The sequence below is a fragment of the Saccopteryx bilineata genome, chromosome 4 (assembly GCF_036850765.1).
Source record: "Saccopteryx bilineata isolate mSacBil1 chromosome 4, mSacBil1_pri_phased_curated, whole genome shotgun sequence".
Taxonomy (NCBI): Eukaryota; Metazoa; Chordata; class Mammalia; order Chiroptera; family Emballonuridae; genus Saccopteryx; species Saccopteryx bilineata.
The window spans coordinates 260,246,347-260,270,920 of NC_089493.1; the positions used below are offsets into that span (position 1 = coordinate 260,246,347).

Below are 24,574 nucleotides of genomic sequence, written 5' to 3' on the forward strand. Positions count from 1 at the left end.
ATGCAAACTTTAAAAACTAAACAGATCACAAAACAATACAAGCTTAAAGGTTTGCTTTAGCACTATTTCTTTTCTTTTTCTTTTGAGTAAAATATTGTTTTTAACACTTATTTAATGTTTATACACATTAGGGCTTACCATACATCAGGCACTGCTCTACGCACTTTATAGATGATAATTCACGTAATCCTCGTAACTCTATGAGGTAGTACCATTATTATCACTATTTTCCAGATAAGAAAACAGAGGCACAGAGGTCACATTAGCCCAAGTTCACATGACCAGTAACTAGTGAAGTCAAGATTCAAATCCAGGCATCTAGTATAGAGATCATGACTGTAATTACTAAACTATTTTGTAAAAATATTTACTTCATATGTTAATATTTGATAACAATTTTGCAGCTTACATATGTTCATAGCCTGTAGAGTTAGAAGTATGACATTAAATCAGTGGGGATGGAAGATAACTTTTCCAATACCAACTGTGAGTGGAGGAGTTTTCCTTGACTAGCCTTACGACACACTTGCATAGGCAGAAGTGAGAAATGAGAACAGACAGACATTACATTTATTTTAAGTGCATCTGTCATGAACTTACTGCTTGGATCAGACTTAAATTTAATAAACCCTAGACTGCCTTTTTTGAAAGACATAATTCAGAAATATGAATTTGAATATTACAGAAAAAGAACAGTTAGATTTTGATTGTTTAATTCTGTGACTGACTTTAAAATGCTTATGATATTTTTAACTAAAGAACAATATAATTAGGACTTAGGTAAGAAAACAAAATTATGACACAGCACAAACAAGCTTCTCAGTAACTTTTTTCCCTCCAAAATATAATTGTATGATTCTTGTATGTGCCCTGACTGGGGATCGAACCCACAACTTTGGTGTACTGGGACAAAGCTCTAACCACATGAGCTAACCAACTAAACCTGGGCCCCAAAGCCTTCTTTTGTTTTTGTTTTGTTTTTACAGGGACAGAGAGAGAGTCAGAGAGAGGGACAGATAGGGACAGACAGACAGGAACGGAGAGATGAGAAGCATCAATCATTAGTTTTTTGTTGCGACACCTTAGTTGTTCATTGATTGCTTTCTCATATGTTCCTTGACCGCAGGCCTTCAGCAGACCGAGTAACCCCTTGCTCAAGCCAGTGAGCTTGGGTCCAAGCTGATGAGCTTTTTGCTCAAGCCAGATGAGCCCATGCTCAAACTGGCAACCTCGAGGTCTCGAACCTGGGTCCTCCACATCCCAGTCCGACGCTCTATCCACTGCGCCACCGCCTGGTCAGGCCAAAGCCTTCTTTTGAACTCTGTATCTATGCTGCTCAATATGGAAGCCACTAGCCCATGGGGCTATTTAATAAACTTTAAATATTTAAATTAAAAATTCATTTTCTTGGTTGAACTAGGCGTGTCAAGTGCTCAGTATTGTGGCCATCATACAGGGCAGGACCGAAACCGAATGTTTCCATCATCGCAGAGTTCTATTGTAGTGCTGCTCAGAGTGACCCTATTCATGTCAGAGGATGAAAAAACGAGTTCTATGAAAAGTAACCTCACAGGGTGATGTGATCATAAATTCCTAAGTGGGCAGGTCATGGCGTACATCTTTTTAGTAAAAGGTTCTTATCTTTGCTTTAAGCAGGCCCTGTCCATTATTTCTATGCATCTAGATTAACACACCTTTGAAATACACCACCGTCAAGAGAGCACATGATCTTGATTTTTAGAGCAGAAGGAAGAGAGGAAGAGAAAAACATTGACTTGTTGTCCCACTTATTTACACATTCATTGGTTGATTCTTGTATGTGTCCTCACCGGGGATTGAACTTTAGCATGTGGGGATATCGCTCCTAACTAACTGAGCTACCAAGCCAGGGCTAGACAGCACACAAACTTGTTAACTGCCTTGTAATCCAATCCCTGCCTTGCTTTCTCCCACCTCCATGTAATGTTCCTTACACTCCCTCCTTGATTTCCAATGCATAGATAAGCAGCAAAACTAATTCTGTGAAGCATTTGAGATCTTGCTCCTCAGTATATGCTGCCAATTTGACTGAAATAAACTCTTTAAAAAATTCTCTACAGGTTTGGAATTTTCTTATGTTGACATGCTCATGATGTCAATTATCATCTATTTGCAGAAGACCACACATCTGTACTCTCTTAAACAAACTTCTCCTTTGAGGCCAAAACACATATAGCCAAATACTTCCTTCCCTTTCCACTTGGACGTCTCAAAGATATGTCAAACCCAATATGCTCAAGAACAAATTGCTCATATTTCTCTCCAAACTTAGTTTTAGAATGTTCTTTTTCTCACTAATGTCACCACCATCTAACCCCAGGTAAATAAGTTAGAAAACTCATTTATCCCTTATTCTTCCTCATTCCTTCAATCTGTTTAATCTATCTCCAAGTTCTTGAGTTATCTATCAAAGTTTTCTCCTTCCTCATCTTCCCGGCAGCCTCTATAACCCAAACTCTTACAGCCTGAATAGTGGAGAAATACCTTGAATTCAAATCTTGGTTTTGGCTGTGTAACCTTGGACAAGTTACTCTTAATCTTTCCTTCCTTCCTACTTCTTTCTTTTCCTTTTTTTCTTTCTCTTTTTCTTTCCCCTCCCTCCTTCCCTCTCTGCCCTCCCCTCCCCTCCCCTTCCCTCCCCTTCCTTCCTTCCTTCTCTCCTTCCCTTCAGTTCCCTTGCTTTCCTTCCCTTTCCCTTCCTCCCTCCCTCCTTCCCTCCCTCTGATTTTGAGAGTACATTTATAGAATCTAGGGACAGTGAAACAAAGAAGGACTTAGGAGAGAGGCAACAGGAGAGAGCCTAGGTAGGATTGTTTTGGCTCACTAGACAGAGAAAAGGGGGCTTTGGAGACAGGTTTAGAGGGTAAGGCTGAGACAAGCTACCACTGCCCATTGCTCCCCTGGTTGCAACTCTAATGGGGACCGTTAGGAGATGCACATCTGTGTGGGAGAAATGCAAGGGCGTGTTCCTGGGAGAAGAGTGTGCTCAATCTTTTTTTTTCTTTTATTAATTTTAATTTTTATTGATTTGAGAGAGAGAGACTGATTTGTTTTTCCACTTATTTATGCATCCATTGGTTAATTCTGGTGTATGTCCTGATTAGGGATTGAACTCACAACCTTGGTGTATCCAGACAATGCTCAAGTCTAACCAACTGAGCTAACCAGCCAGGGCTCAACCTTTTATTTTCTTTCTTTCCTTTTGTGTGTGTGTGTGTGTGTGTGTGTGTAACAGAGACAGAAAAAGAGAGAGACAGAGAGAGGGACAGACAGGTAGGGAGAGAGATAAGAAGCATCAGTTCTATTGTACATTGTGGCACCTTAGTTGTTGATTGATTGCTTTCTCATATGTGTCTTGATGCGGGGGGAGCTATAGCAGAGCAAGTGACCCCTTGCTCAAGCCAGCGACCTTAGGATCAAGCCAGCAACCTTTGGGCTCAAGCCAGCAACCATGGGGTCATGTCTATGATCCCACGCTCAAGCCAGCAACTCCACACTCAAGCTGGTGATCCCACGCTCAAGCCGGCAATTTCAGGGTTTTGAACCTGGGTCCTCCGCATCCCAGTCCAACTCTATTCACTGCACCACTGCCTGGTCAGGATCAACCTTTTTTTCTTAACCTAATTTTTCATCTGTAAAATGGAGGAAATAATATGATTTTCTTCATAGTGTCCTAAGAATAAAATAAGATTATTATGAATGTAGAGCTTAGCACAGTATCCAGGACATTAAGTTCTCCATAAATATTAGCTACTATTATTCCTATCATCTCATGCCTAGATTACTGAAACTGTATCCTGTCTTTCCATGCCTATTCTTGCTCCTCTCCAATCTTCTCCTCACAAAATAACAAGGGACTTTTAATAAATGTAAATCTTGTCATGTGCTCACCTCCCTGGAAACCCATTAGTAGTTTTATAGGGTTTTTAGAATAGACAGACTCATTCATCTCTTACCACACTTGTCTCTTAATCACTATGCTTTAACCAAACTGTTTTCAAGCTCCTTAGACAGGTCATGCTCACTCCAAAAGGGCTTTTGCCCACAATGTTCCCTTTTTTTGAAACATCCCTGCAAGATATATATAATTTAACTCTAATCAACCTTCCTACTTTAGCTAAAAAGTCACTTCCTCCTTAAGTCTGGTCCCTCTACTTCACATTCTTTTTTTTTTTTTCAGAGAGAGAGAGGGATAGACAGGGACAGACAGACAGGAACTTCACATTCTTATTGTACCATGTTTCTCTTTGTCCTAGAACTTCTCAGTTTGCAGTTACACATTTTTATGAGTGACTGTAATTTATTATTATTATACATTTATTTGTTTTCTCCAACAGACATATCAGACTGAACATCTGATATTCCTCCCATAAAAGGTTTCTCCATTCATCATCTCCTATCCAAGAAAATGGCAATACAATTTTTCCAGTTGCTCAGGCCCTACCCCTTGGATTTTCATTCATACTCCATATCCATCAGCAAATTCTATTGCATCCTCAGAATTCAACCACTTTTTAAACATTTCCACTGCTACTCATCATGGTCAAAGCCACATCATCACTTCCTGAATTTCTGTATTACTTCATAACTCATCTCTTTGCTTATTTTCCCGTCTTCACCATTTACCCCCTTGTATATTTACAAGACGGCAGCTAGATTGACCATTTAAATATACATCAAATGTCATTCCTCTACTCAGACCCTCCAATAACTTGCCATCTGCTAGAGACGAAATGGTGTCCCTCCCACCCCAATCCCTATGTTGAAGCCCTAACCCAGTGGTCGGCAAAATGCAGCTTGCGAGCCACATGCAGCTCTTTGGCCCCTTGAGTGTGGCTCTTCCACAAAATACCACGTGCGGGCACTACCTTGATAAGGAATGTACCTACCTATATAGTTTAAGTTTAAAATATTTGGCTCTCAAAAGAAATTTCAATCATTGTACTGTTGATATTTGGCTCTGTTGACTAATGAGTTTGCCGACCACTGCCCTAACCTATGTGACCATATTGGAGATAGTGTCTTTAAGGAGGTAAGATCATAAGGGTGCAGCTGTGATCAGTAAAAAAGGTGTCCTTATAAGAAGAAATACCAGAATTCTTTCTAACATGCAACCACACAATGAGGTGGCATTTGGCAACCCCTCACCAAAACCTGGCCATGCAGGTACCCTGATCTCACTTTCTAGCCTCTAAAACTGTAAGAAAATAAATTTATTTTTGAGTCACCCAGTGCATGTTATTTTGTTAGGGCAGCCCAAGTTGACTAACATACTCTCCCAGACTAAAAGTCAAAGTCCTTCCTAAGAGGTCCTACACAATTCCGGAGTTGTCATGCCCCCAGTCCATGAATTCTCTGACCTAATTGCCTTTGATTCTCTCCATCTGTTAAGCAGCTCCCGCCATACTGGCCCACATGAAATTCCATGAACATGTCAGACATACTCTCACCTTTGGGCTTTGGTTTTCCTCTGCTTAGAATTCTCTTTACCCAGATATTTGCATCTCCCATTTCCTCACTCAAATGTCACCTTCTCAGGGGGGCCATCCCATGGAAAATTTTACCACCTCCATCTCACATGCATAACCTCTTACCCTTCCCTTAGCAGTGCAAGCATGCTTGTAGTTCTGTGTATTTCTATACGCCTACAGCATGCTACACTGCTCACAAAAATTAGGGGATATTTTATTGCTTCATAGTCATTTTGGAATATCCCCTAATTTTTGTGAGCAGTATATCTACTTTATCACTCATTGCTCCTCTCTCTTCCTAGACTATGGGCTCCATAAGAGAAGAGATTGTCTATTTTGCTCGCTGTTATTTTCCCAGAACACAGAGCACCTTATAGTAAGTGCTTACGATCTGTGCAGTTCAATGAATGCTGAATTCCAATAGCCATCTAATTAGCTTTGGACCTAAGAGGTACCACACAGATCGGCACTAGTAGGACAGCACTGCTCAAAAGACTACCTGACTTTTCTGGTCTCTTCTGGTTTTCTGCTAATATTACTAATGCTTAAGAGGGGATTTAAAAACGGTGGCGTCAGGAATCAAGAGAGGTTCCTTCCTCTCTCCATCTTTACAATACAGACTATAAACTGAGATGAAAAGTTGTGCAGGTCAAATAAGATCTTGGTTATGACAGTATTTTGACAACTACCTGCAGCTTTCTTTCATAAGAATACTGTATTTCCAAACAGTTCTGCAAATTCTACAGCTGATAATACTTTTAGGGTTCAACAAAAACGGTGTTTATCCCCATAAATGAAATATAAAGATATCTAAATATAAAGGCATAAGTAAAAAGTTATCCAAGAATTCATTCATTGTTATCTGTTTTCATGTAGGGCTGTGGTTACAATTTAGATTAAAAATACATTCTAAGGAAGTTGGAAAATAATTATTTTCTCCCATAATTTACATCGGAGAAAATACACCCGCAGAGGAGTACCATTCTGTTTTGATTGAAACAGAGGAATTCTTCACAACCATGCTGAAACTTCCCGATGTTACCACTCTCATATTAATTTCTGAGCTTTCTATCACTTTTGGAAATGCCTCAATTTAAAAATCGTCATGAAACAATAAGGTATCACAACTAAACCCCCTTCTCACCTTCAAACATCACAGCTTTTAAAATAAAGGGGTCATCCGAACCGTGGACGCACCCATTGAATCACGACTAGAATTACTACTCTCTGGTTATGCAAATTTAACGCTGCCAGGCGGGCGACTTCACAGCCTCAGATGCGGCACAGAGGAAATCCTGCCTCCTCCTAGGCTCAGACCTGAAGTGAGTGCGGGAGCCCCGGCGGGCAGGAGCTCCAAGCAGGCCTCGCTAAGAGGCGCACCACACCGCAACTCCGGAAGCACCTGCCGGCGGGACAGGAAAGAGCCCGGCATCACCCATAGGAGCCAGGAGCAGCCGGCGACTCCAGCACCGCCGCGGGTACCACGCGCCTGAGGGGAAGCGGCCCTGTAGTCCTGCAGCATCTCGCGAGATCTCGCCGGCTCTGCCCGAGTACTGCGAGTTCAGAACTTCAAAAAAAAAAAAAAAAAAAAGCCGGCAGGCGAGAGCCGGGAGAGCAGCCGCTGCTGTGGCAGCTGCGCGGGAGCATCAGTGATCCGCTCGCGCCGAAGCAGGGCCCACGCGCCCCTTCGCCAACCGTGCCGGAGCCGTCCTCAGCCTGGTTTGCCGTGGCCCCGGCTGCCGGCCCGCAGACGCGCAGCCCCAGGGCGGGGAGAGGAGGCGGCGGCCGGGGGACCCGCTCCTCAGCACCGCAGAGCGGGCGGGGGAGGGAGGTGGAGGTGGCGGGTGAGAGGAGGGCGACGGAAGAGGAGGTGGCGGCGCGGCGATCTTCCCGGCGACCGCGGTCAGGCAGCGCGCGGCCACTCCTGATCGCGCAGCCCGAAGCCCGGCAGGAGGTGACCGGCCGGACCCCTCCCTTGCGCGGCTCGCTCTGGTGTGGGGTCGCTCAGGACCCCAGGGGGCCGGGGAACCCGGGGACCGGCCGCCGGGCGTCACTGCGGGACCGCGGGTGGGCGGGCTGAGGGGTGGAGGAGCCTCGGGCCCCGCCCCCCGCGTGCTGCAGCGGAGCCGCCACTGCCGCGGCTCCGCCGAGGCTTTAAACAGCGGAACCCGCCCCGCGCCTGCTGCACTCGCGAGCGGACTCGGCTGCCGGCGGCCTCGTGCCGGCACGGGCTAGCGGCGGAGAGCGGGCGGAGGGGGAGCGGCTGCTCATCCGGCGTTGCGGCCGCGGACACCGCCGGCCAGGGACGCGGAGGGCTCGCAGCCCGCGACGTCCGCCAGGCTCTCCGTGTCCGCCGAGGGTCGGGCGGCGATGGAGCCGGGGCCTACGGCGCCCTCCTCCGGCGCCCCGAGGCTGGCCGGGGTCGGAGAGACGCCTCCAGCGGGCGCAGCCGCCCCTAGGGTGGACCGGCCCGGCGGCGCCGTGCACTCTGCGCGGGAGGATGCTGCGGCCGCTAGCCGCGGCGGCGACGGGGTCCGCGGCGAGGGCACCGCGGCGGCTGGGGACGGGCTGGGCAGACCCCTGGGGCCCACCCCGAGCCAGAGCCGCTTCCAGGTGGACCTGGTTTCCGAGAACGCGGGGCGGGCTGCCGCGGTGGCGGCGGCTGGTGTCGGGTCTGCGAGCAAGGGAACCTCCGTGGACGGGAAAGCCAGCAGCGAAAGCGGGCCGGCGAAAGGCAGCGAGGAAGCCAAGGGCCGCTTCCGTGTGAACTTCGTGGACCCAGCTGCCTCTTCGTCGGCGGAGGAGAGCCTGTCGGATGCGGCGGGGATCGGAGGCGACGGGCCCAACGTGAGCTTCCAGAACGGCGGGGACACAGTGCTGAGCGAGGGCAGCAGCCTGCACTCGGGCGGCGGCAGTGGGCACCACCAGCACTACTACTATGACACTCACACCAACACCTACTACCTGCGCACCTTCGGCCACAACACCATGGACGCCGTGCCCAGGATCGACCACTACCGGCACACGGTAGCGCAGCTGGGCGAGAAGTTGCTCCGGCCCAGCCTAGCGGAGCTTCACGATGAGCTGGAAAAGGTGAGCTCTCCCGGCCCTCTCCCTGCAGCCCTCTCGCCAGCCCTCCCTCCTGCCCCACACTGGTCTGCGCTGCCCGCGGGATGTGGCCCCGGCTCTCCACCAGTGAGGTGGCGGGAATGGACACGCACGACGCGCTGGCATCTCTGGATTCAGCTGTCAAGGGTGGAATTGCAGAGGAATGTAACTTAATCTCTTAAAAGTTTGCAGCGGGTTAGGCTGGTTACGTGATACAGGAGAGGCTGCATTTAACAACCTTCCCCATCCAGTTATATGTCTCGTGTGCGCCTTGTTTCTCACCCGCGCTTAACAATTACCATCTCTGAATGACAGTTATGTCTGTGGACCCCGGGAAGGGAATGTGCAAGAGCTCTAGGTGAGGACGCCTCTCAGCCGAGAGTGGAGAGCACACCTACCACCTGTGTCCTTTTTAAAGGCTGTATTTTAAGGCTTATGTACACCCATTAGGGGTCCCGAGAGTGGGGACTTTAGTGTTTACGGGAAAAAATCTTAACAGGGTGTGTTTGTGGTCCATGAATTATTAAAGCTCAATTCCTGCAATCTTGAATATGCAAAGATCATAAATCTTGGGACGTGCTGTTTCTGATAATGGCATAAATCTGTTTTTAGTGCCAACCTTTTGGGGGGGGGGGAAACTAGTAAAAAAAGGCGGGGGAGGGGGCACAGAGTTGAGAGAGATTGAGAGGTTTTTTTTCTATGGAGGAAGTCTGTTTCTGTAATTCTATTTTATGGCCACATATAACTTTTATTTCTTTAGGGTACAAAATTGTTATTTCAAGATAACATTGATGCTTTTGAGATTCAGTTAATATTTAACTTTTTTAAAGTTGGGATCACTTGAAGTTTGCTTGTACAATGTGTAATGACTACATTGATGGAATTTTGATGAATGCAAAGAGTTGGTACCATACAGATTGAAAAGATCACAACTTTTCATAATATGGAAATGTTGAAATACATAAGTATGCAATTTCTTTTTTTTTAATTTTATTTATTGACTTTAGTGAGAGAGAGAGAGAAACATTCATCTGTTCCTGTATGTGCCCTGACCAGTAATCGAACCAGTAACCTCTGTGCTGCAAGATGATGCTCTAACCAACTAAGCTATCCAGCCAGGACTGCAGTTTCTTTTTGATATGATTATTTGTTCTCATACATTTTCATATAAGACTACTTGTCCCAGTGTTTGATAATGTAGCATTAATATAGTTTGAAATAATTACAGAAGTCTCAACCCTTACAGCTTATTGATTAGAAGCCTGATAATCATTCAGCTTTGGATAATACTACTCCTGTTACTCTATTGTATATTGTTATAAGAAAAAGGTTTTATAACACTTATTCATACTGCTGTAGTTTCTCAAATCTATTTTTTCCTTTCAAAACTCAGAAATTTTATAAATTAGATATGTAGCTGGTAACTTTCCTTTTTTAAGAGAACTTATTGAAAATATTATACAGGTATATTTCAGATTCATTTCATCAAAGCTGAGTAATTTAGCAGTAAAGCACTATATTTACCCATAAATTTTAGGAAGGCTTTTTAAATTAAAGGATGTTATATTCCTTGAACTTGTATGCTTCCTAGGGAAGTTTTTGTTATTTTAAATTAAATTCTCTCAGTAACAAAGCATTTGAAGATCCCCAAAAGATCGGGGTATTTTTGTTTGTTTTTACACTTTGGGCTCAGTTGACAGTGTGTAGGAAAGAATGCCTGTATTGTAAGCTGGATAGTAGTACTTGACGTCACTCCGCTTTTCAGCCTCAGCTCTTCAGCTTGCAGGGTTATTATGAAGATTAGAAAAAAAAGAATGCACATAAAGCCCCATGTGCAGTGCTTGGAAAATAATAGTGTAATTATGATTTTCATCTTATATTGGCCTTTCAGAAAGTACATAAACTCTCAGATTTCAATTTAGATCCTTTTAATTCCTACATTATTAGATGAATGTAGTATATATTATAAAATGTTATGGTCAGAGTGGTATAATGAATTCTTTGAAGTTTTTGATCTTCTACCACTCGAGTCCTTTGTGGCCAAAAAAAGGTTTATTAGGTTAACTAATATAAAACCTCATATTGAAGATAATTTTGTTCAGAATTTAGCAAATGGGTTAAAGAAATGTTTTGTGTTGAGAACAAACTTTGGCTACACCACTGCTGATGGAGGGCAGGAAAGGAGTGATAGTATAGGTTGGTCAGATCAGCAAAAGTTCCTCCTCATCCTGTCTAGTTTGAGTTCTACCTAAAAGCTTTTCTAATGCTTCTAGCCCTCAGTGAACCATAATCAGAATTTTTTAACATTTAGTTCTAGCACTTCATTGATTATCATATAGTACTTTGGTCACCACATACCTAAGTATCTGCCATGGAAATGACTTTGTGCTATAAACTATGGAAGAATAAAGAAGTAAAAAAACAAGCACTCCAGTAACTTGTTAGGGAACTTGTCCTTATACTTGAATTCCTGTCATTGCCCAGCACTATGATTTTTTTTAAAAGTATTTTGCCTAAAAATCCAACTGAAGGGAAATAAATATCCGTGGTGTATCTTGCTGTATAAAGCAGCACTCTAGGGCCAGGACTCGTGAGTTCTCTGTTTATAAAATATTTATTGTGGAGAGGAGTTTCTTAGGTGTTGGACACATGGCTCTGGCACTGGGGAATGATGCAGTGATTAGGGAAACAGATACTGACTCAGTTTAGACATGCACTAACCAAATAGTTATATACATACATAGTTTCAAACTTCTTTTTTCCCCAGTGTTGGATAAGAAAACTATAGGCTGTTAGTGAGGATATAACTGGACGTAATTTTAGTTGGGGTTGGGGAGGCCTTTGACAAGAAGTGTGATTGAAGCTGAAACCTGGAAGGATAACTTGATGATGGGTAGGAAAACATTCCAGGTGGAAGGAACAACATATGTGAAGGTAGTGAGGTGAGAGAGTGGTATAGCCAAAGAACTGTAAGTGTAAGATTTTACTATTAATGTTGTCAGAAGTAATTGAAGGATTTTGTGTGAGGTAGCAACATGATCTATTTTAACATCACTGGCTGGGGAATGGATTGGCAGGGCAAGAATGGAAGCAGGAAGACCCAAACTATTACTGTGGTCTGGGTTGCAGATAATAAGGCTTAGTGGCAGATTGAATTGGATGTTGGAGTGAAAGAGAAGCTGATTCTCAGGTTTTAGACTCCAGCAACTGAATAGATAGCAATACTGTTGCCTGAGATGGGAAAGACTATAGAAAGAATAGATTTGGGGCAGTAAAGGAAGAATTCTGTTGAGTAGCCTGTAAAACACCTTAGTCCATGAATCATGAGGGAGGGGAGCAGAAATATATATATATATATTTTTTAGACTGTGTGTTTATATGTAGTGTCTAAGGTTGTGCATGAAATTATTTAAAAAGGAGATTGGGTAAAGAGAACAGGTACAGGGTCTGGGATTGGGCCTAGGGAATGTCTGCAGGTCTGTTAGGGGTTGAAGAAATTAAGGAGGAGCTGTGAAGGCTGGTCAGAAATAGCTAGAAGAGTAGTGTCAGGGAAGCTGAGAGAAGAGAGTTTTAAAGAAGGCAGAAACTCTAAAAGCTGATGCCAAGAATTGACTTTTTAAATATTTAAAAAATAACCCCAAGGTAGTGATTCTCCTCCCTACAAGAGGAAAAAGAAAAAGAGGGTAAGCAAAGAAGTGTTAGATGGACAACTTCAAGATGTATGATGGAAAGCGTGGTTATCAAATGTGGAAAAGTATCCAGTGGTCGGCAAACTCATTAGTCAACAGAGCCAAATATCAACAGTACAGCGACTGAAATTTCTTTTGAGAGCCAAATTTTTTAAACTTAAACTATGTAGGTAGGTACATTCCTTATCGAGGTAGCGCCCGCACGTGGTATTTTGTGGAAGAGCCACACTCAAGGGGCCAAAGAGCCGCATGTGGCTCGCAAGCTGCAGTTTGCCGACCAAGGGTAGACAATTGATAATAGCTCCTACTGTATTATTTATTTATTTATTTTTTTTTACAGAGACAGAGCGAGAGTCAGAGAGGGATAGATGGGGACAGACAGACAGGAACGGAGAGAGATGAGAAGCATCCATTATCAGTTTTTTATTGGGACACCTTAGTTGTTCATTGATTGTTTTCTCCTATGTGCCTTGACTGTGGGCCTTCAGCAGATCAAGTAACCCCTTGCTCAAGCCAGTGACCTTGGGTCCAAGCTGGTGAGCAGATGAGCCTGCACTCAAGCTAGCGACCTCAGGGTCTCGAACCTGGGTCCTCTGCATCCCAGTCTGACACTCTATCCACTGCGCCACCGCCTGGTCAGGCAGCTCCTACTGGATTTAAAGCAGTATTAAAAAAAAAAAAAAACAGTTTTAAAAGGTAGCATTACCTAGACACAGTTGTTTGTTCTTAGGCCAAGGCTTGGAAGCCTTTTGTTGGTGGTATGTCAGATCTTTGTATGTGGCCTGTGTTAGCCTTTTTCATGAATAAGTGGGTTCAATACCTGGTCGGAACACATACAGGAACAGATTGATGTTTCTGTCTGTCTGTCTCTTTGTCTCCCTTCCTTGCTTTCTAAAATCAATAAATAAAGATAAATAAAAAGGGAGAGTTAAAGAGAGCAACTATATCAAATGTCTTTTAGGTCTTACTGAGCTCATTATATATTTTATTCATAAGAAATAGGTCTTGTACACATTTTACTTATGATGAAATGGACTCAGAAACTGAAGAAATTGCTGAATGTCACTCCTGGAAAGAGGTGCAGATGGAATTCACATCAAGTTTTGCTGACTTTAATGAAAGGACATAGTAACTCCTCTTTCTTATTTTTTCCTCCTGCCTATCCGCCCAGACCTGCTCTGAGAAGGCAGGGATGTTGAGAGGGGACACACTGGGGATTACCACCATCACCTCTGTACCCTGACCTCCCAAGAGTGGAATAATTACATAGCAGATAAATGAAGAGGAATTCTTGATGTTTGATACGGCTGTCTCTTACACTAGGATCTGAAGTTGTGTCTCTTTCATCTCCATACAGAAAATAGGTACTGAATGAAGATTGGTCATTGAATGTATCAAGGTGGACAATTCCTTCCACCTAACAAGGTCTTTCTGTAAAACATAAACAAGTATGTTATTTCCCTAAATCCTGTAGCTGCTCCTGAGTGGCTGTGTTGATTCTTGGGCAAGAAATTCCACACACTACTGATTACTTCAGTACATAGCTTGAGTTCTTTAAGCTCACCCAGGAGGAACAAGAATGGGCCACATCTCTGGGGTAAGGAGTAGCTCCAGGATTGAGTAAAGGTACAACCCTGGTAAGAAATACCGTACTTGCATGTGGTAAGTCAAACTTGGACTATCTGACAATTTTATCACAGGCTTTACCCTGTGATAAACCCATGCCTCCCGAACTGACATTTGGTTTATCCATAATACTGGATGCTTTCCCCAAGTATATTCCAATTGACTGCCTGGGTAGAAGGAAAGATAAATTTTGGCATAAAATGTGGAAAATAATATGTTATCATTATTAATGCTTTCTCTTTGTGTATTTGTGTTTACTCACATTTCCAATCCTGTGCAGTTGGAATCTAAAGGGCCAAAATAGTGTTTCATGGTTCTTATATATTCAATGTGTTTGTTTTCATTAATTCCTAATTACATGTTTCATGTATGTTTTTGGGAAGTCTATAGTACTAATGAAATTGATTCCATGATGAAGTGAAAAGAATATGAATTTGATTATTCAGCAAATCCTTATTAAGTACCAACAATACTATTCTAAGTGCTGGGGATACATCAATGAGCACAATAAAACTCTGGGGCTTTCATTCTAATGGCAGGAGACACTATAGGTCAGATGTAATTGTGAAGAAATTGGAGGGTGGATGAATGGTGATTGCTGTTTTAGACTGGTTAGAAAAAGCCTCTGATATGGGAGCAGATACTAGAAGGGAGTAAGAGATCACCCCATGCAAAGTGCCTGAGGAGAAGACCACCCTACGCAGAGAACTGCAAACACCAACACCCTGAGATGTTGGTGGGTGTGATTGAGAAACAAGGAAGCCACCAAGACTGGAGTGACGAGGGCAGGAGAGTGATAGAGAGCAAATCAAAGCAGTAGTGAGGAACAAATACGGGGGTCCTTGGGTTACAACACTGTTCTGTTCCTACAGCAGTGATGTAACTCAAGTTTTGGTGTAAGTCGAAACCCACCCTAGCCTAAGTCACTTACCTATCCTAACACAGTTGTAAAATAATCTAGAACATAAAACCACAACTAAGCCACAGAGAAAGGAAAAGGACACAAACATACTGTACTGGACACTGCACTGTAACAGAAAAAATGACAAAAGAACGAGTAAGTTGAAACACTCAGTCTCAATTTTTTAAGTTTCTATGGGAGTGAGTGTTGTAAACTCGAAACATATGTCGAGCCTGTCATAATTCGACCCCCTGTAGCATAGAACCTTATAGATCATGATGAAGACTTAGCATATTACTCTGTGATGTAGGGAGCCATGGAAGGTTTTGAGCACAGATATGACATGATCTGACTTTTAAAAATATTGTTTTGATTGCTCTGTGGAGAATATACTATAAGGGTGTAATGGTGGAAGCTGGGAGACCAGTTAAAAGCCTATTGCACTGTTTTAGTCAAGATCATAGGACTTTTATTAAGATTATAGTGTTTGAGACAGAAGTGTTCGGAAACTGGGCATGTTTGAAAGGGAGAATTACTGGGATTTGCTGATGGTTTGGAGAAGGAGGTGTATAGAAATGTTCATGTCTGGGTTTTCCCCTGGCTATAACGGAGTCTATAGGTACGGAGATGGGGAAGACTGAAAAGAGCAGGGTTTGGAGGTAGACTCAAGAGTTGGATTTCATTCTGAAAATTGGTTCTATGATAAAGCAGACATAAAATTTCACATAGTGATTAGTGAAATATAATAACTTTAAAACCCGGGTTTTCAGTAGTCCTATAAAAATGTGCTTTTATGCCTCAAACTTAGGTAAAGCCATGAAAGTCAGTAGTTTTTCAAGTATATAGACTACAAAGGGGTGCAAACTAATGGATTGATTCCATCAAGTGAAAGTGTTGAGGGATGGACAACAAGGAAAACTACTTAAAATAGTGAAATTAAAAACATGTCCCGGTTAGCTCAGTGGTAGAGCGTCGGCCTGGCGTGCAGAAGTTCCGGGTTCGATTCCCAGCCAGGGCACACAGGAGAAGCGCCCATTTGCTTCTCCACCCCTCCCCCTCTCCTTCCTCTCTGTCTCTCTCTTCCCCTCCTGCAGCCAAGGCTCCATTGAAGCAAAGATGGCCCGGGCCCTGGGGATGGCTCCTTGGCCTCTGCCCCAGGTGCTCTGGTTGCTCGCTAGAGCAACGCCCCGGAGGGGCAGAGCATCGCCCCCTGGTGGGCAGAGCCTCGCCCCTGGTGGGCAAGCCGGGTGGATCCCTGTCGGGCACATGCGGAGTCTGTCTGACTGTCTCTCCCCATTTCCAGCTTCAGAAAAAAAAAAAAAAATACACACACACACAAAAAAAACCCATGTCAATGACTTCCTATTTAAAATATGAAAGCTTTAATTGGCCAGTGGCTTTATTATTCCATTTTTCACTAGAACCAGTACCAGTGCTCTTAAAGCCATTATGCAAACCATGGAGCTGATAAAGAACTTGGGGATTTCTAATTAGAGGGGAAAATCTGAAAAGTAAAAATAGCTTAGTGGAGTGGTATGTTGTCTTTCAGCAGAAGCTAATTATGGGCTCAGAACTTTCTCTGCTTTAAATGTTCACTATGGGGGTGGTGAACACACAAAACAATATGCCGATAATGTATTAAAGAATTGTATATCTGAAACCTATATAATTTTATTAACGATGTTATCCCAGTAAAATAAATAAAGGCATACATACATAAGTAAATATTCACTATGCTGTTCCTGAACATTTTAGGTTAAGAATTCTAAAAACCACTGGCCTGGTTATTTGTTGGGTTGCTATGAATTAGTTCATCGGTGTATCTTCCAGTTTAGTATGCAAATCGTTTTGCAGTTTTTGTGGGTATCTGGCTTGGCAGGGCTGGCTTTGATTAGTGGAGGAGGACTTAACCCTTTGAGTAGTACGAACGTTCACATTGTCCTCATGCCTCCTGACCATCCAGAGTATGATTGTAACAAAAATTTTTATTTTAAAAACATGTAAAGCAACATTTTTTAAAAAGGCAAATGTATGTTCTTGTTTCCATAAATTGGTTAACAAACAAACATGATTTTAAGTTAATAAAACTGGAACTGGAACTATTTCCATTTTTTGAAATAGAACTCATTACTCAAAGAGTTAAAGGGACCCATGACCATCTCCTGTAGTATGACTTCTACCCCATCATTTCACCTAAATAGTTCTGGTTCAGGTCACCAGTCACCTCCATCCTTATCACCAATTCCAGGACACTTCCCCACCCCAAGCAGCATTCACCCTTTCAGCAGCATTTGATGTTTTGAAGTTTTCTTATCACTTCCTTGGCTTCCATTATCCCATTCTGTCTTCATTTTTCTTCTTCCTCTCTGGCTTTTTCAGCCTAGTATCTTTGGCAGTTTCCGTTATCTCTAAACTTAGCCTCAAGGCTTGATTCTGGCTTTTCTTCTTTATGCTATATTCTCTGTCTCTTTGCTAAAGATTCCCATGCATGCCCCCTTTTCGGAGTTCTTGGCATCCAATACCTGCTGAACATTTTTGCTTTGTATCTCAAAGGCACCCCAGACTCACAAACTTATGATTGCCTCCCTCCCCTTTCAGAAACCAAACAACCCAGGCTTTCTTTCAGTGTGTTCTATGTCTCCGTGAATGGTACCACAACTCGTCATAGTGCACAAGTGAGAAACCTATGAGTCATCCTTGACACTTTCTCATTTCTCCGTATCCAGTTCATCACTGAGTTCTATCACCTTTATTTCCTAAATATTCTTTTTATCTTCACTTCTACCATCTTAGACCCAACTGCCCGCATGTCCCTCCTACAGTAACTGGGTTCCCCTAATTCACTATGGCCTCCCATCACTATTGTCCCCAGAATAATCTTTTCAAAACAAAATTGATTATGTCACCCCTTGGCTTAAAACTAGCTCTGCATTCTCTAGCTCTGGCCTACTTCTTCAGTGTGAAAATTACTCAATGACACAATACTTTCCTTTGGCCATAGGAACTATTTGTGATACTGACCATGAATTCCTTCTCCCTCATACACACAGTTAACTTTTCAGTTTAAAGATTTCACATTAATCTTTATTTCTTCAAAGAAGAAGGCTTATTGTCCTTCAGTGTAGGACAAACTCCTTTTTCCTTCAAGCTCTTATTTCACTTAGTGATAGTATATTTATTCATACAATTATCTGAATCAACTTGAGTTGACTTTATGTTCAATGAAAAATAGCCTATGTTTATGACTTTATCATGTTTGTAGTACCTTACATATAGGCACGACACAGCAGACCCTCAATATATGTTGAATAATAGAATTTGTGTTTTTAAAATAGCACAAAAGAATCTTAAATGCTTTTATACCTTACATTTGTTATCTAGAATCTATAGGTCATTTGATTGGCAAACTGCCCCAATTTGCACAGTTGGTATTTAAGGTGCAAAAATGCTAAGTAACCTGACCTATGGTGGTGCAGTGGATAAAGCGTCGACCTGGAAATGCTGAGGTTCGCTGGTTCAAAAAACCCTGGGCTTGCCTGGTCAAGGTACATATGGGAGTTGATGCTTCCAGCTCCTCCCCCCTTCTCTCTCTCTGTCTCTCCTCTCTCTCTCTCTCTCTCTCTCTCTCTCTGTCTCTCCCTCTCCTCTCTAAAAAAGTAAATAAATAATTTTTTTAAAAATTAAGAAAAAAAAAAAAGAAACAATGGAGCCAAAAAAAAAAAAAATGCTAAGTAACTTGTACAGAATCATAGGGCCTTTAAGTGGCAGAACCAGGGTTGCAGCCTGCTGCAAATATTCTGACTCCTAGTTGGTGTTACTTCCAAAGATTTGGACTCCTCAGTTTCACTATGGATATCTCTTTTTCTAGTAGAAAAATCTTCAAAAAGAAATACAAGACAGTTTCTTATAAATAGAATGTTAAGTATTTTTCTTCCATTACATCTGCATTTCCCTATCTATGTCTCCCAAAACTATGACCTAAAGTTTTAAATGTTCTAGGGTTCTGTTTTTTAATACCTTAATCACTAGTCACATGTTGTTATTAAACTCAGTTTAAATTAAAATATTCAGTTCAGTTACTTGAACCACATTTTTTTTTTTACATTTTATTCATTTTAGAGAGGAAAGAGAGAGAAAGAAGTGGGGGACAAGCAGGAAGCATCAACTCCCATATGTGCCTTGACCAGGCAAGCCTAGGGTTTCGAACCTGAGACCTCAGCATTCCAGGTTGACGCTTTATCCACTGTGCCACCACAGGCCAGACTTGAGCCACATTTTAAGGGCTGATGGCTGTTGTATTGGACAGTGGAAATATAGGACATTTCCTTCATCACAGAGGTTACAGTTATACAGTTCAAGGGACCATTTTCCCCTTTCCTCATTCCTCCTTTTTCTTTTCTTTCACATTAGGCACCACTAGTTTAAAATTATTAACATTCAGATTTTCTTCTAATTTTGCATGGAATTCTTTTTCTTAGTGCAGTATTTGTTGAACTAGTGGAATTTATGTTTTTCTATCGAATTAAGATCTGGTCTTAAATTGGAAAGGCTATGTACAATTTTCTTTTTTTAAAAAAATTGTTTTGTTTTTTTAGAGAAGAAGGGAGAGAAAGAGAGAAACATTAATTTGTTGTTCCACTTATTTATGCATTCTTGGGTGATTCTTATATGTGCCCTAACCCACAACCCTGGCATATCAGGACAATGCTCTAACTAAGTAACTACCCAGCCAGGGTAGAATTTCTTAATATTGTATAAACTGTTAAGAGTTTCTAAAACACTCTTAAGACTACTTACCTGTATCTGGTCTTCAAATCTATCTATGGAGTTGGGTTTTCAGAAGGTCTTGGAGTAGCAGTCACATTTTGCAAGGTTGTGATTTGCCTAAAGCCACATAACTAATTCTTGGTGAAGCTGAATCTTTTTTGAAATTAGGTCTCTGTCTCGCTGTCCTTTTCTTTCAGACCAGTGATTCCCAAATATCTAAAAGAATCACTTGAAGAAAAATTATATGTAAGTAGCTTTTGAAAAGCTTTCTGGTGATTCCCAGAAAGCCAGATTGAGAGCCAGTGTCCCAGACCATGTTGTGAGTCTTAATCTTTGGTTGTCCCTGTGACTGTAATATATAGTTATTTTCTTTGATGTGCTGATTATCAACTTTGAAATACACTTATATAAACAAGTGCTAACAATCAGAGATCTGACTTTAACCATTAGGTAATTGAATACTAAATTGTATTAAGATGCCTATTATTGAACATCTCCCATATTGCAGGAGCTCTCTCTTGTCTAGGCACAATAGCCTTCCAAACAAGGTAGTTTACAGATAGACAAACTCAGAGGTTAATAGTAACTTGCCCATGTCTGACAGCCAGTAAGTGGTAGATGCTGGAGTTATTTTTTAAGATTTTTTTCCCTTTCTGATTATGGGTTATATTTTCCTGTTTAGTAATACTTTCAGGTAAAAACTGGAAATGTAGATAATACATTGTAGTGACTTTAGGTTGTGGTTGTTGTTTATCATCTTCTAAGGATTATTGATTTTTGTTCTAACGGGTACTTAACTTGCCTAGGTTCAAACTTTGAACTGAGTCTTCTTCCCCTTATGGGTAGCTGATGTCTCTTGTTCTGGGTTATGGTTCCAGCTGCTGCTTTTTGAGCCTGGCTCCTGGGGGACGGAGGGTGGTCTCTTCTACACCTGTGTCATTTAGTTGTCAGCTGAGATTTGAGGTTTACTCTTGCTATCATTCCAGTTTTTTCCTAGAGATTCCCACTTAATTTTCATTCATCTGCTGGCTTTTGGGCTCTCTTCTCTGATAGTTTAAGACTTCACTTACAGCCTTCTAAGTTATATATGGTACATTTGGGAAATGCTCTCAGTTAAAAAGGGCAGTGAACTCAAGGATCTCACCCAGAGCAGCTCTGTCTGTCTATCAAGAGTATTTCCTTTTCTGGTCTTTGCTTTTTGTCCACTTGCCCTAGGTTCTTTTCCATGCATATATAATTAAGCTGTTACCTTCAGAAAAAATATTTGCCACCTCTGATCCTGTTTCCCTTCTATAGAAAATGATACTTCATAGTGAGAAATATTGGTATGTTCATGTGAGAAATACATGAAATGCCAAGTACATGCCATGCACTAAATGTAATATTTTTATGTTTCTCCATGTATATTGTTTTTATAATATTTTGCCCATTTATGATTCCACTAGTCATGTATTTATATCCTTGACTACTTTTGGTTCTTATTTTAAAAATAAAACAATTTGAAATGTAGTTTACATTGTTATATAAATGAATGCTAGAAGGTACAAATTTACTGGTAATTTGGATTAAAATGTTTTCAAGTTATTAGTTTGTTGACATTAGCAAGTTGTATAGGATTTGAGATGATACATAATTATGTCATTATTAATGCATTCTATTGTAACTCAGTCTTGAATGATTAGTAAAGGAAAGGATGGGCTAGGTAGAGGACTGAACTCTGTGACTGCAGTCAGCAGTTCTGACTTGGTTCATTGTAAAGTCACATGGCCAAACCATCCACTTTTCTCTGTGGCACTTGAGTTTTGAGCTTTGCATTAATGCCACTGGATATTAATCGACCATTGTTAACCAGAGCAGATTGGATTCCTGTAAAACAATACTTTGTTTTGAGAGAGTAGTCTGTATGGGGAACATTACACTGAATACACCAATCACCGACAGCACGGATAGGAAATGTTGGTAACTTTGGGATAATATAATTGGCTAGTACTTGATGAAAAAAAATGTTAGAATAAACCCAGCAACTTTGGCATCTAAATTTGCATATGCATACACATACTTAATTATTCATTTGGCTATGTTTCATGAAACTAATTTTAAGATTTTGGCTTACCCTAGTATTAAGCAGATGCTATTAAACTATAGTATATATATTAGAAATTTTTACTTTGAAAGTATCTTTATTAATACTTCAGTTCAGAGGTTTGTTTTTAGGATTTAAATGTAGCATTTTTTGGTGAACATTAACATTTTTGGAGTGTAATTTTGGGTTTATTTAAATCAATAATAAGATGTTTGTTAATAAAACAATAAATTCTTATATATTAAGAGTGTCCTAAAATAAAGATTCTCACTCCTTTGGCTGTCACTAACAGAGATTTAATTTGCTTAATTAAAGCTGGGCCCAGAAATAATGATAGTTTTTGCTTCTGTTCTCAGACTATACAATCCAACATGAACCTGCTGTAAAATGCTTAAAGTTGCCACTAAAGGAAATAGGGAAGGGAGAGAGCGGCCCTTTACTAAGCATGGTTTTAGTTATAGAGAAGTTGCAAAACATTTCTAGTAGTGTGATCCTTGATCATCAAAGCTACATTCTTCACACTGTACCCAATTGATTTCCGAAGGCGTAGGACAGGGGTCGGGAACATTTTTGGCTGAGAGAGCCATGAACGCCACACTTTAAAATGTAATTCTGTGAGAGCCATACAACGACCCATGTACGATACACATTATTCAATAAAAATTTGGTGTTGTCCTGGAGGACAGCTGTGATTGGCTCCAGCCACCAGCAACCATGAACATGAGCAGTAGGAAATGAATGTTTTATTTTATTTTTTATTTTTTTTGTATTTTTCTGAAGCTGGAAACGGGGAGAGACAGTCAGACTCCCACATGCGCCCGACCGGGATCCACCCGGCACGCCCACCAGGGGGGCGCTCTGCCCACCAGGGGGCAATGCTCTGCCCCTCCAGGGCGTCGCTCTGCTGCAACCAGAGCCACTCTAGCGCCTGGGGCAGAGGCCAAGGAGCCATCCCCAGCGCCTGGGCCATCTTTGCTCCAATGGAGCCTTGGCTGCGGGAGGGGAAGAGAGACAGAGAGGAAGGAGGGGGTGTGGAGAAGCAAATGGGCGCTTCTCCTATGTGCCCTGGCCGGAAATCGAACCCGGGTCCCCTGCACGCCAGGCCGACGCTCTACCGCTGAGCCAACCGGCCAGGGCCTGTTTTATATTTTTAATGTTATTATTTTCTTTTATTAAAGATTTGTCTGCAAGCCAGATGCAGCCATCAAAAGAGCCACATCTGGCTCGCGAGCTATAGGTTCCCAACCCCTGAAGTAGGAGGTGATAAATCCTTTCTCACCGGGCAGAATAGTGATGCCATGTTTGTATATAAAGGTCATTGTTTTTTGTTCTATTCTTCCAGAGGTAATCTTAAATTCTGCCAATATCATATTATAAGAAACCATGTATAATGTCTAGATGAACGATGTTTTACAGCATTTATTTTTATGTACTTATTCAACATCTAGTTATTTAAACTCATCATTGCAGTTGCAATGATGGAACACTTATTTCTTGTTTATAATAATACCCAAACTTTATTTAGCACTTATTCTGTGAATGTCAAGCAGCATACCAAGCACTTAGCACATTTTTGTTTACTCTTTTAAAAGTCTTTCGTTTTGTGGTGGAATATAGCAGAAAAAAAAATTTAAAAAAGAAATGTATAACTTAATCAAATGATCGCCACCCAGATCAAGAAGTATAACATTGCTGGTACTCCCAGCAATCCTCAGTGCACTCCTTCTGATCCCTCTGCCAAAGCAGCTGCTGTCATGACTTGATAATTTCCTTGGGCCTTTGTTGTGATTTTTTTTCCCCAAAAAAAGGCTTTTACTATCTTTATGTATTTTTTTTTTTTATTTTTTTAAGTGAGAGGAGGAGAGATAGTGAGACAGAACCCTGCGTGAGCCCCTACTGGGATTCACCCAGCAAACCCTATCTGGGGCCGATGCTTAAATCATCTGAACTATCCTCACTGCCTGAGGCTGACGCTTGGACTAGCTGAGCAATTCTCAGTGCCTGAGGCTGACGCTCGGACCAACCAAGCTACTGGCTGTGACAGGAGAAGAGAGAGAGAAGGGGGACAGGAAAGGCAGAAAAGTACACGGTTGCTTCTCATATGTGCCCTGACCTGGTATTGAACTTGGGAAGTCAGCATGCTGGGTCGATGCTCTATCCACTAAGCCAACTGGCCAGGGCCACCTTCATGTATTCTTGAAGAATATTACAGTTGACTCTTGAACTATGCAGGTTTACTGTGCTGGTTCACTTATTTGTGGATTTTTTTTCAATAAATACTATAAATGTATTTTCTTTATAATTTTCTTAATATTCTTTTCTCTAGCTTACTTTAAGAATATAGTATATAATGCATTTAATGTACAAAATATGTATTAATCGACTGAGTTTATGTTATTGGTAAGGCTCCTGATCAATAGTAGGCAATTAGCAGTTAAATTTTGGGGGAGGCAAAGTTTATATATGTATTTTTGACTGCACGGAGGTTGGTGCCCCCTAATTTCTGCATTGTTCAAAGGTCAATTGTAGCCTTGTTTTGCTTGCTTTAAAATTTTATATTAATGAAATTATACAGTACATTTTTATCTGCCATCTTTGCTCAATGTGTGTGTTTATATTTATTGATTTTCATTGCTATTCCATTTTTATTCCAGTGCGTGAGATGCTACAATTTATTTACATGAGGAGGAACTGTATGTTGGGTGGACTGGGAAGGAAGTTGCTACTTCTAAGCTAAGAGCTAAAGGATAAGGAGCCCAGCCACACTCACAGTGTTATAGGCAGAGGGAGCAGCAAGCACAATGTCCCCCAGGGGGAAACACTTTAAAACCCATATTTTAGCAATGAAGTAATATTAGCTAATTAAATATTTTAGAGCTCTTTTTAATAA

The 24,574-nt window shown here is 41.6% G+C and overlaps 1 protein-coding gene across 1 annotated transcript in view; it reads left to right on the plus strand.

The window, feature by feature from the left end:
• The first annotated feature begins 7,743 nt into the window (after positions 1–7,743).
• SLC12A2 (solute carrier family 12 member 2) overlaps positions 7,744–24,574 on the plus strand; it is a 95,441-nt gene continuing 78,610 nt past the window's right edge. Inside the window, exon 1 of the mRNA XM_066274261.1 lies at positions 7,744–8,603. Coding sequence (XP_066130358.1) covers positions 7,881–8,603 — 723 coding nt within the window. The 5' untranslated portion in view covers positions 7,744–7,880. The remainder of the gene's footprint in view (positions 8,604–24,574) is intronic.